The sequence below is a fragment of the Crinia signifera genome, chromosome 5, assembly GCF_055691185.1.
Source record: "Crinia signifera chromosome 5, ASM5569118v1, whole genome shotgun sequence".
NCBI lineage: Eukaryota > Metazoa > Chordata > Amphibia > Anura > Myobatrachidae > Crinia > Crinia signifera.
The window spans coordinates 99,352,494-99,372,122 of NC_139221.1; the positions used below are offsets into that span (position 1 = coordinate 99,352,494).

Consider the following 19,629-nt stretch of genomic DNA (forward strand, 5'->3'; position numbering starts at 1 on the left):
TAAAGCTTTATTACATACATAGCCCACACATACTGATACTTACCTATCTTGAGCCCATCCATGGCTCCGTGGTCTGGTGTCCTGGGGTCTGTGTCTGTGGTCCGTGGGGAGCCCACCTATCTGCAAATCAGTGCAATTACATGCTACCGCCATAGTACGCATTAGTGCGAAATAACGGGACATTTCTCGTGGCGGGACTAGGAACCCAGGATGGCGGACCAACAGGATAGATGAGCGTGGCTATATCTGTATATTCAAATACATAAGATATTAGGGGTCTTTGAATATAGATCGGCAATTCATAATTACACATGTGCTGAATAGTGTACTCTTCCTCTGTGCATAGTAATGCCCAAAGAAGCAGACGGTCTCATTCTGTAAGTGAACCAATTAGAAATACTGCATTGTGCATTTTGACACCAACTCTAGAAAGAAACATTTCCCCATGACAGCCAAGCAGTAGAAGTACAGTTTATTTCATATCTATTTTCTTTTTTCTTTTCCTTAGGATATCCCTGTAAATCTAAAGTTCATCATAGAAGGTGTAGAAGAAACAGGTTCACCTGGTTTTGAGGAACTAATTAAAGCACAGGAGCATTTCTTCTCTGATGTGGATTATATTGTCATATCTGATAATGTGTGGCTAAGCAGGAAACCTGCCCTGACATATGGAACACGAGGCAATGCATACTTCTTTGTTGAGGTAAATATACATTCTGTTGTGGTGATGAGAGTACCCACTAGGGAATGTAGTTCAGATATGTAAGAAGTGGGACAGAAAAAAACACCACCATAGTTGATCGCTGATGTGTGAACACGCAATCCGTTCAATGATCGAATGACTGCGCAAGTGACATAAATAGAAAATGGATCTAATAACAATCACCTCACAATATGACTGACAGGAAGTCAGCGTTTGGGGCTAATAACTGGCTGTTTTCTGAGAGTATAAGAGGGTGTGATGTCAGCGCAGCCATGATCAGCCTGTCTGTGATGCAGAGTTGTGGAAGAATCAGGATTTGCACAGACCGGAAAATTCATTAGATGGTTCATGAATACCGATACTTTCACAATTAATTAGCAAACTTACATAGGGCGGGTTATCTTTCTGTCTGGGTGGCAGCTAATTACTTGCAGTCATCTGTAACTTTGCACATGAGCGATCAGGTTGGAATAAGGTCCATAATACTATGAGGGGCCAAATCGCCAAATTTCTACTTGGAAAATTGGCTGCGATACTGTGCATATGTTTAACTTGATGTTATGGGAGGGTTAATAACCTTCAAAAATCTCAGCTTTTTACTCATTGCCAGGATGGGCTGATCCCTATGTCTGTCTCTCTTCATAAGTAGCCCAGAAGAAGCATTCCAAATCATGGCAATAATAAAGAATGTACATTTTGGAGTCTATATTAAGATTAGACCTCATAGAGCCTAATCCAGCAGGAATCACTGAGTTTGCAGTGGACTGCGAGGAGAATGCTGACGCCTAGACAGAGAGAAAAGACACAAATTGCAAAATTGTGAGAGAATTGCGAATGAATTGCGAATCGCAGTCCTCTCTCACATCCGGTCGCAATTCCCGAAAATAAACTTTGCCATCTGTGCAGATGTGAGTATGTCTGAGGCTTTCACTAATCTGCGACTGAGACAGGCTGGAAGTGGTCAATGCTGACGCCACAGACCCTCCTCAAAATGCCTTGGTACGCCTGTGTTTTTTCAGACACACCCAGAAAACGTCCGGTTTCCACCCACAAACACCAGCTTCCTGTCAGTCAGCTCCGGCCACATTGCGTTAATGATCCATACGCATTTTCAGCCGCTATTTCCGCTCTCATGCATGCACGTTGTGTACGGTACACATGCGCAATTGTTCGATAGCTGCACAATTTGCGTGTGTTCAAAATTAGGCCCATAAACACAAAAATGGCCTTCATAAACATTTTCAGAACAGATTTGTATTCCACCCGCAATACAGAGCATAACATGTTACCTTCATATAATTCCTGATTACTTCACAATAAAAGGTTTCTATCCACGCACCACACCTATGGACTAGAACACTCTGAGCAAGCAATTTTCCTACCATGTACTTCAGCCATAGTGTTTAATCATCCCTCACCAAGAATAGAATAAAAATGTCTATATATTTCAAGAGTTTCTACTTACCTCAATAAACTGATTACTAGCAGGGCAGCCATCAGGGGAAACTGCGGGGGCTCCAGTCCCGGGCCCAGACATGCATTATAGAGGTTGAGTAATGCGGCCAGTGCGGCGGACACCGGAGGTGTCACCAGGCACACCGGGGTTCGACAAGGGGAGCCCTGGCCATTTTGTCACAAATTTTGATGCCAGCCCTGATCACCAGTAGGCCCTGAAATTCAGTAATACCTGCCATAGTAACAGAGTGCAGTGGCTATGGAGTCTGCATCTGAGGATGTGATCATCTCCTTTGTGAAATGCTTATTAGTATGGGACCGATTCAGAACTGTACACGGGGCTGTGAATTTGCAACCTTGTCTATTATCGAAAGACCGTGCATGCTCACAGTACGCTTTACAGCTGGCTGCTCGCAAAGTTATTGACAGGTGCTGGGCATTGAGGGGGTGTAATGCCGGCGGTTTCTGGAAGAGTCGCAGAAAACCTGTGGTTCCCTGGCCATTGGGAGGGCTGGCCACAAACGTCAGCAGACGTCACATAAGTGCAGTCCGCAAACTACATTATTCTATACGGACCACAAAAGGAGAATGGGTCCTACTCGTAAGAGTTTACATTCTCTAGGGGCTGTGGGTGGACACATATAGGTATATAGGACTAATGTGTATATTATAAGGAATAAAACATTATTTTTCTTTTTACTATGAAACATTACTGTATGTCTTAAAAAAAAAAAAAAAAAAACACCAGCAGAATAGTATTAATCAGAAAGACATATTGGGGAATTTGGATACAAAACAATGGTTCATGATGTAACAATGTAAAAGTCTCATACCTCCCTCATTTCTCCTTAGGTGGAAAGTGGTAAGAAGGACTTACATTCGGGAACTTTTGGAGGCATCATCCATGAATCTATGAGGGATCTAGTATATCTACTAGGTGATATATGCTATGTCTATTATATCTGCAATAGCATGTTCTAGTGGTGTGTTATAGACATTTAAGATATGTGTTTTTTTACAAACTAGACCGTTTCCATGTACTACTCATTTATGGTAATTAGTGAGCCGCCTGTGTGTAATGAGAAATCGATTTACTAGGTGCACATAGGGAAGGGATGGGCATCAATCTATGACCGTTATAAAAGATCAATGTTTATGCTCTATACATTACAATTTGGGGATCACGATGTGGATGCAGCAATATTGTTAACTGTTCCCCAACATCTCCAGAAATTGCCCGCACAATTGTCTATGTGTCGGCTTTTCATTTGTAACTGCCCAAATGTTATTTTGCTGCCACTGCTAACTGTGCATGTGCAAATATTTATCTAGGGAACACCCAGAGTTTCATGGGTGTTCCCAATGGATTGTGGGCAGAACAAGGTGTGCCAGGGGTGGGCGGCTGACATCACATGACTTCAGCCTATTAGTCTCCACTGACATATTTGCGAATTTGATTTCCCCTGCTGCGGGCACATGTGAGGTGATGTGTCTTCGTGATACATCCCTTTGCATGGTTGCGAGGGAAACTGGCGGTGGGGGTGTGTGCATTTGCCGGGCCACCAATGCAATCTTCGCAGCTTACTGAGTCAACCAGAATCACCCCCTTAGTCCATTGTAGTTAGTGTTACTCAGAGAAATTGTTCAGAATCAATCAAATTACTAAGGGATTAATGACACCTACTTTGCAACCTTGTTTTGTAAAAGAGAGAGATGGCATGAGCGTACGTGGGTGCCTGGGTCCAGGAGGCCCCACACATAAATGAGCCCATTAAAGATGGTCCATTTTCGCAAAGATCTGCACATTTGTAGTCCTGAAATCACTAGGAAAATGGCACACGCGCCTTTTGTTCCCCTGAGAATGGCATATGTGCAGTAGAGTGCCACTGCCCCTGTCTACTGGGGACTGAGAGTATCTTAACATAAAGGCCACTGAGCAATTCTAGGGGGCCTTTGAGCAGGGGCGTTCTGGGCCAGGGGGCATCTGCACTTGCACTTTTCCCTATGGATCTTCCTGGGAGGCAGGTAGGGAATACTGCCTGAACAATCTGATTGTTACTTACACATAATCATAGTGGGCAGGCAGTAGCCTGCAGCCAAACAGTGAATGGCTGATTGCCATCACCTTCAAGTTATGCTAAAAGCACACATATGGTTTTTAAGGCCCCATACACTGGTCCGAGTTGTCTGAGACCAGTTTTCCCTTGAAACTCCTCGGGAGTCCTTCATTCGATGTAGCACTTGTGCCATTTTTTACAATCGATAAATCACATGCGATTTATGCATTAGGTCTAAATCTATTGTTATGGTGTGCAGTGTCGACAACTTACATTTTCAGATGTTGGTCATGTTGATATAGCCTAACACTATCTGCAGCCTTGGCCTAATTTAGGAGTGTTAACATTTGCAATGTTGACATTCTGAGGGTCAAATGGTAATCCATTACATGGCAAAATCATCCTGGGGAAACGATTGCTGCTTTAAAAAAGAGAAAACTCACCCAAAATCTCTCATTTTGTGATTCTGACACCCTATTGCACCTGTGAAAGTGCACCTGTCAAATGTCATCATTATAAATCTCTTCATATCCAGAATGTTGACCTTGAGACCATGACGACCTTGTGTGAATATCCTGGATATCCTATATATTCTATATTTTAAGACCACTTTAAATAAATGGTTATCTGATGTTATCATGTGATTCTAGTGATATCTGTTATTTATGTCGCTCGTAATACCAATTGGGAACCCTACAGAGTTATGTTGCACTTTATATTCCATACTTAGCCAGCCTTGTGGATACTACCGGTCACATTCTCATCCCTGGAATTTATGATGACGTTGCCCCAGTAACAGAAGAAGAGAGAAAACTATACGAAAGCATAGAATTTGATATGGAGGAACATAAAAACAACACGGAAGTGAACACGTTCTTGTACAACTCAAAGGTGAACAGACCTCTCCCATCAGTATCGTATTTACCTCTTCCACATCATCAGTCTTATTAATAATCCCCTATATTGTTATTCCAGTGTCACAATGATTTATCTCACCTGTCTTTGTAAATCTTCATAGACATAACCCATTAACATCGCCCTTGCTTTTCCTACTTTGTTTTTCTTCCACCTCATTATAATAACCTTTTGCTGTCTTACTAATTAAGTCATAACTTTTTGGGCTGAGCCACTAAACAAACACGGGGCATTTAATGCGCTGTACAGCTGGTCACAAAATATACATATATCCTTGCATATAATGTTGGCCACACACTGGATAACCCTTCAGAATTAATTCTGAGTGACAGGACCTGTTTTCAGTGATGTGCCATTGTGGACAGATCCGGCCATTCGGCGCTCTGGTTTCGCAGTCCTATCAGGTTTGGGTCTGTAGATGACACAGACCCCTTCACCGATTTATCTGCCAACCAGACTTGTGGTTAAAAATCATATGGTCTCCTAAACATTGTTCTCAATATAGGTCAAATGTTCTGGGATACTGGAGTCGTTTGCTTAAATTGCAGCATGTTTCTTCAGTTTAAATGTTTTCACCAAGCATAATATGTCTGAGTCTGCTTTTCTAATCTACCCTCTTTCCCCCTTTTGTTATTTCAGACCTTGCATAACCCCTGTTGCACAATTACCCAATCCTAATATCCCTCCTTCTGCAATTACTTGTGATAAATGAATTGCTGTAGACTGAGTATTGTAAGCATGTGTACACACAAAGTCCTGCAGACCTGCTGAAACGCACATATGTGTGTATGTTTTGCAGGTACAAACATACACTACTGAAGAGTATGCAGGAACCCAGACTATATGTCCATTTAAACCGAGGACACTCATGATTTGAATTACATATTTTCTGTTGCTGGCTGATTTAAGTCCTGTTTTTTCCTTGTTTTAATCAGCCGCAGAACGTGTATTCCATGAGTGTCCCAGATTAAATGGATAGTAGGGTAATTTTAATGGTCTGACACCTCCCTTCGCCCTCCGGCCCTCCCAGCCGCAACAGCAGGACACACTTCTACAGCATGTGCTGTGGTGACAGCAGGCTTAGCTTCTCATTGACAGCGTGAGAGCTCATGCTGAGCCTGCTGTCAGCACAGCACATGCTGCAGGTGTGTGCTGCTGCTGCTGCTGTGTTTAGAGTTTTTAGAGTTTTCTTTCACCCCCCCCCCCCCCCATCTCTAAACGATTTGGGGGCATCAGCGCCGGTGCAAGGAGGTTTGGCACCCTAGGCAAAACTTCTAATACTGCGCCCCCCCCCCCCCCCTTACTTTCCCCAACACACATGTCCCCCAGCCCTGCACTTTCCCCAACACACATGTCCCCCAGCCCTGCACTTTCCCCAACACACATGTCCCCCAGCCCTGAACTTTCCCCAACACACATGTCCCCCAGCCCTGCACTTTCCCCAACACACATGTCCCCCAGCCCTGCACCTTCCCCAACACACATGTCCCCCAGCCCTGCACTTTCCCCAACACACATGTCCCCCAGCCCTGCACTTTCCCCAACACACATGTCCCCCAGCCCTGAACTTTCCCCAACACACATGTCCCCCAGCCCTGCACTTTCCCCAACACACATGTCCCCCAGCCCTGCACTTTCCCCAACACACATGTCCCCCAGCCCTGCACTTTCCCCAACACACATGTCCCCCAGCCCTGCACTTTCCCCAACACACATGTCCCCCAGCCCTGCACTTTCCCCAACACACATCATGTCCCCCAGCCCTGCACTTTCCCCAACACACATCATGTCCCCCAGCCCACTACTCTCCCCAACACACATGTCCCCCAGCCCTGCACTTTCCCCAACACACATGTCAAACCAACCCTGCACCCAGCCACCTCCCTCATATGCATACAGTTACCTTTTGTGTATGTCTGGCATGGTCTCTAGGAGATTGTGCTGGAGGGGGCGGAGCTACCAGACGATCTCTGAGTAAAGAGCAGCAGCAGGAAGCACTGAAGCAGAACTTCAGCTTGAAGAGCAGGGACACTGACACAAGCATCACGACTGCCGGCTGCTGCTGGAAGCTGAGCCCAGCAATTTCCTGCAGTACCTGCACCCTGCCTGGCCTGGGAAACAGCATTTGAATGTGCTGAGGGGAAGGCTCTCCTAGGACCGGATAAGTGCAATAAAATACTTAATTTTCATGATCACAGTATAGGGCGCCCTCTAGTGGCCTGCGCCCTAGGCAGCTGCCTAGTGGTAGCTCCGGCCCTGGGGGGCATGGCCTAAGCGCGGGAGGTGGCCACACCGGGGCCCAGCAATACTCTCGGCTGCCCTGAACTCGTACTCTCTTTTACTAAGCTAAAGTATATTAATAAACCACTCTAAGACATCATGACATAATTTTAACTAGATCGGAGCATCTTCATAGTTTTCGTTATTTTCATCAAAAAAGTGAAACTTCAGGCGTCTTGCCAGAACAGAAGATGTTGACTCAGATCACAAAATTTTTGCACGTTTCTTATTCAGGTCAAGTCACAACTTTCCCACACTAGCCGATTTTTAATTTCTCAATATCAGTTTTTTCGCTCCGCCCTAATATATGGGCTGAAATAAGCCATTCTGCATTTGCTTTTTTTTTTATTATAATAGAGTAATATTCATCCCTTTTTGTGAACATTTCTGTGGCAGCCCAACTCTACATTACATACCATCAGTTTAAGGAATAAGTTCTAAAATGTGTCCACATGACTAGGGGTGAATTTAGTGGCCAGGCCACGTCTAGGTACAACATTATCAACCGCCCTCCATGATGTCACTGCCCCCTTCATGTTGGGGACACCTGAATGCCAATGTAGTACCAACCTCACTTCCCCTCCACCACCACAATCTATCTACTGACCATTGACCTCTTTCAACAGTTACAAAATAAAAAATAAGCCACAAACAAAAGAATCACCTGGCCTCATGTGGCCATTGAACGAGCAGGGCTCTTCTGCATGTGAGTAAGATGTGCTGCGCCACCCAGCAAGTGTCAACCCTATGCATGTGCCTTGCATGCCTAGTGGGGGATCCACCACTGCTCATGTCTCCTCAGAGAATCATAGGTGAAATAATTAGCTTGACTTGTGGGCTTGTTTGGACTGGCCCACAGGCTGACAGGGGAACCCCTTCCCCCCTCCCCGGTGGGTCCCATTTCTGTTATAAATCTGGTACATTATCATGAATGCACAATTAAAAGTTACTGTATATATTTATCAAGGGGCCCAGACCATGCACTCCCTAATGGTTAGCCAAACGAGACTGACCACACTCTTAAACATCCCCCCCCCCCAGGTGGGCCCTTAATGCCCTAGTATAAAAATGCCTTTTTTTAAATGTGTCATTGAGTAATGTATATGTGTCCTGCTAGGGGTCCTTGAGCAGCAACGGACTGGGCCGCCGAATCGGCCCTGGCATTTGTTCATGCACGCGGCCTTTGTTGCGCGCGTGCACGCGCCAGGCAAACGTATGCATGGGCTGCCTCTCCTGGCTTGCAGGAGAGAGGGGAATAGCGGCGTGTGATTCCCCCTCTCTCCTGGACCTAAGCTGTGCACAGAGAGCCGCCGGACCCGCCGCGAGTCCAGCAGTGCTCTCTGTGCGCTGATTGGGAGGCGGAGCCTCAACTTAAAAGAAGAAATCGGCCCACCTTGCCTCCGGCCCCTCTGGCATTTGCCAGAAGTGCCAGATGGCCAGTCCGGCCCTGTCCTTGATGACTTCTGAGTTTGGGAACCACTGGTTTGGATACATTGATTAAATCAATTAATCTGGACAACTATTGTCTTTTTCTATTATTTCGGAGCAAATGGTTGATTGTTATTTGTTCCTATACATTACAAGATTATTCTTTCCATCAGACAGATTAGACAGATAAATCTTTAGGTGTTCGCCCTGCTTTATACAACAAAGGTATTTCTATGCAGTGTTTTGATTACATTACCCAATTGACAAGTGTACAAGGTAACTGATATGCATGAGTCACTAACTAACACAATGCATTGAATAAGAGAAGATATTGAGCACATTTACATCCTCAAAATACAATGTATTCATGAAGCTTGCATTAATAAGTAATATGTATTATAGCCTCATCAAAATGCATACGGGAGAATAAGTGCAACAGCTAATTAATCTATGGAATACCACATTGACTTTCTGTGGACCACTGGTAGCCCTTTACTGTCTATTAAACAGCCTTTTACTAATAATTTGCATCTATACCTCACACTTTTGTGATTATATATTGTGCTTGATTGTTGTATTTTATACTACATGTATTTTGATCTTCTTCATACTGCCATTGTTTTACACTGTATTCTTATTTTACAGTAAATGTGTAATACTCAATCTGACAATTGGGAACAGTGTTTCCTTCATTTCTTCTCATCAATTAAGCTGTCAGGGGGTAAATGTAATAAGGTGCGGTAGTTTATCTGAGAATGACCATTGTTTTAAAGCGGCAATAATTTACTATCCCAAATCCAGGTTGTTTTTGCTTTGCAAATGATTACCGCTTTAAAAATACAGCCATTCGTGGACAAACTACTGGACCTTCAGCTTCTTGTTGCTATTACATCTGATCCTGAATGTGGCTTACCCAAGCGATCACATGACTAATGGTATATTGTCCCTCACGCAGGAAGAAATCCTTCAGCACTTGTGGCGATATCCCTGTCTTTCTATCCATGGAATAGAAGGAGCATTCTCTGGAACTGGGTCCAAAACTGTCATCCCATCAAAAGTTATTGGAAAGTTTTCAATCCGACAAGCTCCAAATATGCAGATTCCTGTTGTGGAAAAGCTGGTAGGTGATTCCAAAATATTTTACTCATCTTTACAAATAACACCTGGAGGGGTGAATCTTTGAGATCACTAAAGAGGACACGGTGGTAAAATGTGAAAAAATGTTAATACCAACTTCAATGAAAGAAAAAAAAAATGAATGCTGTCCCCAGCTAATCTCTGGTTACTTTGTTTGTATATAAGGAGCTTGCAGCTACAAGGTGAGTCTACCCAGGGGTAAGCCTTCTGTCACCTGAGGCAAAAAGGTCAATCCTATTGTGTGCAAAAGGTGGAATGTGCTGTTCCCTCCATGTTTGAATCCTGGCAGTGGCACCCGAACCTGTACCCTTTGCAGGCTGAAAACAGCTCAACTTTTACACAATATTGATCAGAGCCCTATCGAGTAGCACTGTGGAGTCTGAACACTGGAGTGCTCAGACTCCATTCCGCATTCAGAGATCACCATTTCTGGCTATTTCTGCAGCGCACCTCCGCCACCGTGGGTCTCCGGATGGTAAGTATTAGAAAATGGGTGCAGTATGCGTGGTATGAGCCCCCCTGGGACTCAGGGGCCTGTGTGCACTGCGCACACTGCACCCATTATAGAGGCGCCACTGAGTAGAGAGTAGTCATAATTTACCTATAAATTACAATAACTACCATATAATACAAAGATTAACAGTGACTGCCATATAATACAGTAATAGTAGAGCAACAGTGACCACCATACAATACAGAGAATATTTGTAATCACCTGACACTCTTATTCCTTTATCAATATTTAACCCCTCTTCAAAAACGACTTCAGCAACATTGTAAAAAAAACCACTGTAATTAGTCATTAACCCCTTTACAATAAGTACCTCCTGTACATAAGCCTCATTAATAATTAGCCCTAACATCATTAATTCAATTTATATACAATACTCCCTAAGTACCTCCCTCAGTCTCCTCCTGTAAGAGACCTCATCAGTTCCATCTGTTGCAGCCACACAGTAGGATTTAGACATCACGTATGGCTTGCCAAGGCTGATGGGTGCTGGATGAGTCACCGATAGTTGGGATTCTGATGGTCGTTTCTCCAACATCAGAATCCCGACTGTCAGGAACCCGACTGTTGGAATCCCGACTTACGCGGTCTATTTTCCCTTGTGTAGGTCCAAGTGGCTTGAATTTGCTCGCCCCCCTGTCGGGCTCCTGACAGTCGGGATTCCGATATCAGATAAACAATTGTCAGAATCGTGACTGTCAGGGTTATACCATAACCAGGCTGCTACTGTCAGTAATGAGAGGGTGGGGCCACATAGAGATACAGTAGGACACTGTAGTCTATTCTATTGCTGCAAAGCACGGCTTCTGGGAGGGAATAACAAAATGCTGACTGCCCTCCCAGCTCTCTGGGATTCCAGCTGCAACAATTGCAAATTTGGCACCTACTTCTTCCCTACGCCCTGGAAGGATTTGTCTTGCTGTAACTAACACAGTTAATGTGAAGGTGACTTGCACCAGTGATACAGTAAATAAGAAGAAACAAATGACAAAACAGTAAGGAGAAGATGCTCTAGGCCTTGGAGAGTGATAAAGTACATATGCTCCTATATAACTATATGCTAGTATTTTATTATGGCAGAATGCATTTAGTCACCTTGTCTGTTCATGGATCTAGGATTCTGTACCAGGATAATAACTAGCCACTGCTAGTTTTACAGTAGCTTTGAGTTGTTGGCCATTTTCTTTTTCTTGTCTTCAATCCCTTTAAAGCGCAGTGTAATTACTCAAATATGCTTTGCACATAGCATTGGAAGACTGATTGACTGCTGTTGCAAAATAAGCATCTTTCTTCAAGCATCAAACTTGCAGGAAATCTTTCTTATCAACATTGATGTGACTAGTATATGTAAACTTTAGAACATTGGTTGGCAATATGTGGTGCTCCAGCTGCTTTGAAGCTACAAATCTCAGAATAATCTGCCACTGTTTTGTTAATAGGGCATGCTAAAACTTTGGCAGGGCATGCTGGGATGTGTAGTTTCACAGCAGCTGTAGAACTACACAGTAACATGAGAAGATTCTAGTAGACACAAACATAACACAGTGGCAACTGACTTCACAGTACCATGTACTGCCCCTCTAGTATAGCTTCTCATGTAAAATGTAGCCTCTATTTGTACTATTTGTACTTCTGTAATAACAACCTGCACTTACCATCACTTCTGGCAAAAAACATGGCTGCACTTTTGTCTTTTAGGTGAAGAACCATCTTGAAGAAGTGTTTGCTAAATTAAACAGCCCAAACAAACTCAAAGTATCACTGGAAATTGGAGCAATGCCTTGGGTGGCAAATATTGATGATCCTCAGTATGAAGCAGCTAAGATTTCTATAAGAAAAGGTTTGCCTAAAGTATTCTATATAGTTTAATGACATGAAAGTAGGTTTAATTTAAAAGTAGTGCTTTTTTTCTACATAAAAAGCTTCTGGTACCTTTTATAGAAGCTTTATAGCAGCACATTTTTTCCCCTGGTCTTGAAAATACTTTTAACCCCTTCATGACAGAGCCAGTTTGTGCCTTCATGACAGAGCCCTTTTTTTCAAATCTGACATGTCTCACTTAAGTGGGGATAACTTTTTTTTGCTTTTACTTATCCCAGTGATTTTGAGATTGTTTTCTCGTGACACATTGTACTTCAAGTTAGTGGTAAATTTGGGTCGATACAGTCTGTGTTTTTTTGTGAAAAATACCAAAATATCGTGAAAAAATGGAAAATTTAGCAATATGCAAAATGTCACATTTTCTGCTTGTGAGACAAATAATCATACCACTCAAAATAGTTAATAACTAACAAAGACCATATGTCTACTTTATGTTGCAATCATTATTTCCACCCCCTTTTCATTTTTTTGGACACTAGGAGGCTTCAAATATGACTAGCAAATTCTCAAATTTTCAAGAAAATTTCAAACACTGATTTTTTTAGGGACCAGTTCAGTTCTGATGTGACTTTGAGGGACTTGTATGTGAGACACCCCCATAAATGATGCCATTTCAAAAACTGCACCCCTCACAGTATTCAAAACAGCATTTTGGAAGTTTGTTAACCCTTTAGGTGTTTCACAGGAATTAAAACAAAGTGTAGGTGAAATTTCAAAATTTCATTTTTTTTTCGGATTTTCAATTTTAATACATTTTTCTAAGGAACACAGTACATTTTACTAGAGAAATGTGACTAAAAATTGATTCCCCCAATTCTTTGTTTTTCATAAATATCCTATATGTGGCCCTAGTGTGCACGGTGACCAAACCACAGGCTTCATAATAGAAGGAGCACCTACTTGATTTTGGAGACTCCTTTTTATGAGATTATTTTTTAGGCACCATGTAGGTTTCTAGGCACCATAAGATGCTAAAAGTTAGGAACCCCCCCACAAGTGACCCCATTTTGCAAACTACACCCCTCAGGGAATTCATCTAGGGGTATAGTGTACATTTCAAACCCCCAGGGGTTTCACCAATTGTGGTACAACTGGGCAGTGAAAATGAAAAAAAATAATTTTTCATTTTCACAGCTCAGTTGTATCAAAATTGGTGAAACCCCGGGGGGTTTGAAATGTACTCTATACCCCTAGATGAATTCCCTGAGGGGTGTAGTTTGCAAAATGGGGTCACTTGTGGGGGGGTTCCACTGTATGGGTGTTTCGGGGGTCATTCAACCAGAATCTGTGCTGCAAAATCCAAAAATCACTCCTTCCCTTCTGAGTCCTGCCATGCACCCAACTGGTATTTTTTGGTCACATGTGAGGCATTGCCGTACCCGGGAGAAATTGGGGCACAGATTTTGGGGTGCTTTGTCTCCTTCATTCCTTGTGAAAATGAAAAATTTTGAGCCAGATCTGCATTTTTGTGTAAAAAAATTTAATTATTTACACAAAAATGCAGTTCTGGCTCAAAATTTTTAATTTTCACAAGGAATGAAGGAGACAAAGCACCCCAAAATCTGTGCCCCAATTTCTCCCGGGTACGGCAATGCCTCACATGTGACCAAAAAATACCAGTTGGGTGCATGGCAGGACTCAGAAGGGAAGGAGTGATTTTTGGTGGTGGAATGAATGGCGGGTGCTATGTCGCATTAGCAAGACCCCCGAAGCACCAATACAGTGGAACCCCCCCACAAGTGACCCCATTTTGGTCACCAGCTTTGGGAGGGGGGCTGGCGCTGCGGCTGGCGGGGGGGTGGGAGGGGTGCTGGCGCTGCGGCAGCCGGGTGGGTGGGAGGGAGGGGGGCTGCCGGGTGGGAGGGGGGGGGGGGGCTGGCGATCGTTGGGGTATACGCACACACACACACACACACACACACACACACATATATATATATATATATATATATATATATATATATATGTGTATATATATATATATATATATATATATACATATATATACATATATATACACACACATATATATATATATATATGTGTGTGTGTATATATATATATATATATACACACATTTGCACATTATTTTTTTATTTTATTTTATTTTTAACTTTTTCAGCAGCAGCATGATGCTGCTGCTGCTGCTGCTGCTGCTGCGGGGGGGAGGGGGGAGGAGGGGAGCGCAGCGTGCGCTCCGGACGTAGCGTTGGAGCCGGGGGAGCTGCTGCTGCTGCCGGGTGAGTGCCCGGCGGGTGGGAGGGGGGTGCTGCCGCTCGGTGGTGATCGGTGCTGCACCGATCACCACCGTTTTCTGTGTTACCGAGCGGCTTAGCCGCCGGTAACACAGGAAACGCTGTGATTGACTGTTCAGATTTGAACAGCCAATCACAGCGATCGCCGTCCGGTGGGGGCATCCCTGCCCCCCCCGGGCGGCGAGGGGGGATGTCTGCTGTCAGGGACAGCAGACATCACCTAACTGTCACTGCGTCTCTAGACGCAGTGACAGTTTGAAGCCATGACGTATATATACGTCAACGGTCGGGAAGTACTTCCCGACCATGACGTATATATACGTCAAATGTCGTGAAGGGGTTAAAATGTTTAATTATAATGAGAAAGTGGCCCAATTACAGTGTACTGGGGCAGTGTCACTGAGACTTCAGGCAGACCTTGATGCAGGGCCATATGGCCACTTTGTGTCTGGGGGGGTCTATGTACTAAGCCTTGGAGACAGACAGAGGCAGAACTCTGGGAGGCAATGGAGTCATCTGCCGCCGGGCTCCTGCTCCCAAGGGGGCACCTCTCCTCCACTTTGAGTTTGAATCAGTTAATTGAAAGCCATTTATATCACTTCTATGGCTGTCTCCTCCTAGCAGGACCATAGATGCCACACTCTCTTTATTCTAAACATAATATTCATAACATACATACATGCATACATATATTTATATAAGGTGGTGTGTATGTGTGTGTTAAGGGGGGGTGCACCAATATTTATCTTGCCTCCGGGCAACTGGGACGAACTTATGCCACTGGAGATAGATAAAGTGGATGGATATAAAGTACCAGCCAGTATCCACCCAGGCGGGCTCCACTAGAGCACACAGCACATCAACTGAGATCTAGTTATTCAACCAAGATCTCACATGCAGCCTGGAGCTGACACTTGCCGCAGCCAGGCACAGAGCTGTCCCCACTGTCAAGAGAGAGCAACTACACCTGCAGCTGTCAAAATGAATAGCTGCAGGTGCCGCAACACTCCTGTCATTTACCATACTTACTCCGGCACAGTTGTACATGGAGAAGTGTTATTGGCGCATAGAACATGTGCTGATACTTCTCCCCATAACAACCGATAATACATCTACTCTCTCTGTAACATCAACGTTAGCAGCTGATTGGCTGATACTTTATGTGTGTCAACTTTATTTCTAAAGGTGCCCATACACTAGTGCGCTTTACCTGAACTTGAAGTTTCCCTGCAGCTCTCCTGGAGGCTCACATCTGATTTGGCACTTGATGTGCCATTTTTCACAAGCGATTTAAATCCGATAAATGGCATGCAATTTATCTAATGCACATCGCATGTACCAACAGATTTATCTGTGTGTGGGTGGGTCCAGAAATATGTCAGTCAAGTACATCAGATAAATTGCATGCAATTTATTTGATGTGATTAAAATAGGCCCAATTTGCACCAGACAAATGCGATCCACATAAATTTTATGTGCAGCATGTTCAAATCTGTTAGGTCCAATGCAGTGTGCTCTGGATCGCGCATCAGATTGAGGGCGGGATGTTCTAACATCCGCAGCCCTGTTTGGCCCCCCGCATTCTTAATGATCGCATATGCTCTAACATATGCGATCATTAACGCAAGGGACAGCTCTTGCGATAAGAGCTGTCCCTTGCGATGCGGCGCCGGCGCTGGACTTCCTGGTCTGGAATCCGGGAGTCCATCTGCGCATGTGCAGAGCATGGCGCAGGGCATGCTGGGAGGGATCCGTGACGGCTCCCTCATACACCGCTGCTATAAGAAGCCCATAGGCTTCTGCAGGGAATCACCAGCTTCTTCCCTCCGCAGCGCTGACACTGTGGAGGGGGGACAGAGCATACAGAAATGCGGTAAAAACCCAGATAACGGGGTTTTTACTGCATTTCTGCTTTAGAGAATTTCCTCCTCTCTGTGCTGTCAAACACATGCGATTTGGTTTATTGGCCCGATACATCGAAATTGTCCAAAATCGTGCCAAATCGCACTAGTGTATGGGCACCTTTTAGGCTTACTATATAGACCCCATAGGTACCGGCTATGGTTGAAGTACAGCCCCAGCATCCCTCTCTACGCGCATAGGATAGGGGGCATGGCCACACTTCTAGCATCCCTCTCTACGTGCATACGAAAGGGGGCATGGCCACGCTTCCAGCATCCCTCTCTACGTGCATAAGAAATGGGGCATGGCCACACTTTAAATGGACATGCTGCAAGTCATGCATTGTGGTATTGTGGTATGTTCATATATACCAGCCAAGCAGAGAGCCTGGAGGCAGAGCCATCAACCCTTCTGGCATTTGCTACACATGGCTACTCCGGCCATGTTATACGTACACCAGTGGCCAAGTTCACAGAATCATATGGCGGTATATTTGCATCTCCCTGTTGAGATTGTGCACCTGCATTTCCTATTTTCCTGCATGGTACTACAAGTCTCAGCATGGTAGCACTTTTTATTATTATGTTTAAGACTGAGGTGTGTATTCCAAGACCCCTCCTCTTTTAATCTATTAAAGGTGTTTTAGTTAGACCACAAGACTTAATAGTATAATACACATAGGGTGAAAGGTAATAGGATGAGAGAATCAGAAAGTGAGAGATTTGGTAAGAAATCTCCATTATTTTTTTTTTAAAGATGCAATCATTTACACTGCAAACCAGTCTGATTTTGCAGTGTAAATGATTGCCGCTTTTAAAAAATTGAAGATTTCTTACCAGATCTCTCACTTTCTGATTCTCTCATCCTATCACATTTCACCCTTTGTCTCTGTTGTTTTACTTTTTCTTTGCAGTGTTTGGTGTTACACCAGACATGGTTCGGGAAGGCTCGACTATACCACTAGCCCGAACATTTCAGGATCTAACTAAAAAGAGGATAATGATGCTTCCGATAGGTGGATCAGATGATGGTGAGCACTCCCAAAATGAGAAAATAAGCAGGTGAGAATAATATTTTACTTTCCGTTTAATCAACAAACAAAGGTCTGTGTTTATTGGAATTCATCTTCCCAAAAGAATATCCATTCCCCTGTAATTCATTGTCTTGCTGCAATGGGGTGTGGTATGCGCCTCCGACAGTGGGGATCCTGACAGTCAGTATCCCGACGTTGGGATCCCGACTGCCGGTGCTCTGACAGGGGGGCGAGCGCAAAGAAGCCTACGCTTGCCCACAAGTTCTATTCTCCCTCAATGGGGGTCGTTGACCCCCACAAGGGAGAATTGCCTGTGTGTCGGTATCCCCCCTGTCGGAGCACCGGCCGTCGGGATACTGACTGTCAGGATCCCCACTGTCAGAGCATCATCCGGCACTGCTGCATTGATGGTATAACTGTTCAACTTATATAAAATTCCAAAAAGAACACGGAATTCAGAAGGCTTTCAAATACACAAGATGACTGTTTAAATCATAGCCATTTTGCATTTGAAAACCTTTGGAGTACCGCGTTCTTTTAGAGCTTTACATACATATACCAGTGCACCTGAAGCTACATTTTACAACCATGTGAGTGTCAATTGAGTTTACAGTATATATGTATGTATGTGTATGTATATATATATATATATATATATATATATATATATATATATATATATATATATATATATATAAATATACACACTCCAAACTTGGTTGGCACTTCCATGGTTGTAAAATTTGGCTTGTTGGCACTGGGGACACTGTGGAGACAACTGTCCCAGCAACCATGTTGCTGTCAGTGAAGCAGAGAGCAGCAGAACTATGGGAGAGATGTATCTCCCAAAGTGGCCATCGCATCAGAGGAGACAATTATTAAGGATGATGGAGGATGTGGTGGCTATTTTGGATGAGATATGAAGGGGGCAGTTGGGAACAGTGGCCGCTGCCAGGACCGCAGGCCCCAGCGGTGGACTGGGTGGGTGATTTTGCTAATAATGAGCAGAACCCCTGACAGCGAGCATCTACTACGGTGAAGATGGCATTCATTTAAAATGTAATGTTTTTATTTTTCATATTTTCTTTTAGATCCAACTACATCCAAGGGACCAAAGTCTTTGCCTCATTTTTCTTGGAGTTGGCAAAATTACATGACGATCTGTTGACGAAGTCAAATTCCAAGAAAGTAAAAATGAACCAACTTATTGAGAACCAAGGGTGAGCACTACAGTGACCAGAATGGGGAATTAGAGCTGCTCTTTTTACCCATACCTCCTAACTTTGGAGCAAAGAGAATTGGGCAGCACAAGGCTACAACAATGTGTTGACAACCAGCCCACACCACAATGGGAGTGGAATATGCAATATGCTTTTAATACATTATGCATTTCCTTTCCCTCTCTGCTTCTCTTAAGTTATAATTCATCTGGTTATTGCTGCAGGCACCAATGGCAAGCAATAGAAGAGCTGCTATGGATGTTACCTCCCAGCCTCCTGACCCTCGAGACACCGGGGGGGGGTTAAATTTACTAAAGATTCTAAAAATGTCAGAATCTGATTGGTTGCTATGGGCAACATCACCTCTTTAAATTTTTAAAAGCTTTGGTAAATATACCCCTTGGCGTCCATACACATATATTGGTTTTGTAAAACCAATATTGCAATTTTATGAATGTAACATTTTTACTTTAATACATTAAAACTTTTAAATCCCTTTTTCAGTTAGTATTCACTAACATGTTACAAACCTTTTGCTTGCAGTTGTATAAAACGATATATGCACTCTGTGAATACATATATTGCACAATGTGGGTCTATTTCTGACTAATGTACAGATGGAGCCCCTGTCAACTTTGTTCTTGGCCCACCAGCGGATAGGGACTCCATTGAACTCGGATGCACGTCCGTCTCACGCGCACGCGCGTCCCAGTCTTTCATCGGCGGGGCAGTGGCAACCTGCCCATCTCCGCTTCAGGGAGACGGGCAGGGTTAGGGGAGGGGTCGGGGCAGCGAGGGAGACCATCGGCAGGGGAGGCGGCAGTCGTCGGGGAGCTCCGTTGCCACCGGGTG

General features: G+C 44.0%; 1 protein-coding gene across 1 annotated transcript in view; it reads left to right on the plus strand.

Moving 5' to 3' along the window:
* Positions 1-19,276, plus strand: part of LOC146080442 (beta-Ala-His dipeptidase-like) — a 37,873-nt gene extending 18,597 nt beyond the window's left edge. The window contains exons 7-13 of the mRNA XM_083187747.1: positions 509-703; positions 3,011-3,095; positions 4,946-5,106; positions 9,794-9,958; positions 12,185-12,326; positions 17,438-17,585; positions 18,649-19,276. Coding sequence (XP_083043873.1) covers positions 509-703; positions 3,011-3,095; positions 4,946-5,106; positions 9,794-9,958; positions 12,185-12,326; positions 17,438-17,585; positions 18,649-18,781 — 1,029 coding nt within the window. The 3' untranslated portion in view covers positions 18,782-19,276. The remainder of the gene's footprint in view (positions 1-508; positions 704-3,010; positions 3,096-4,945; positions 5,107-9,793; positions 9,959-12,184; positions 12,327-17,437; positions 17,586-18,648) is intronic.
* The last annotated feature ends 353 nt before the right edge of the window (positions 19,277-19,629 follow it).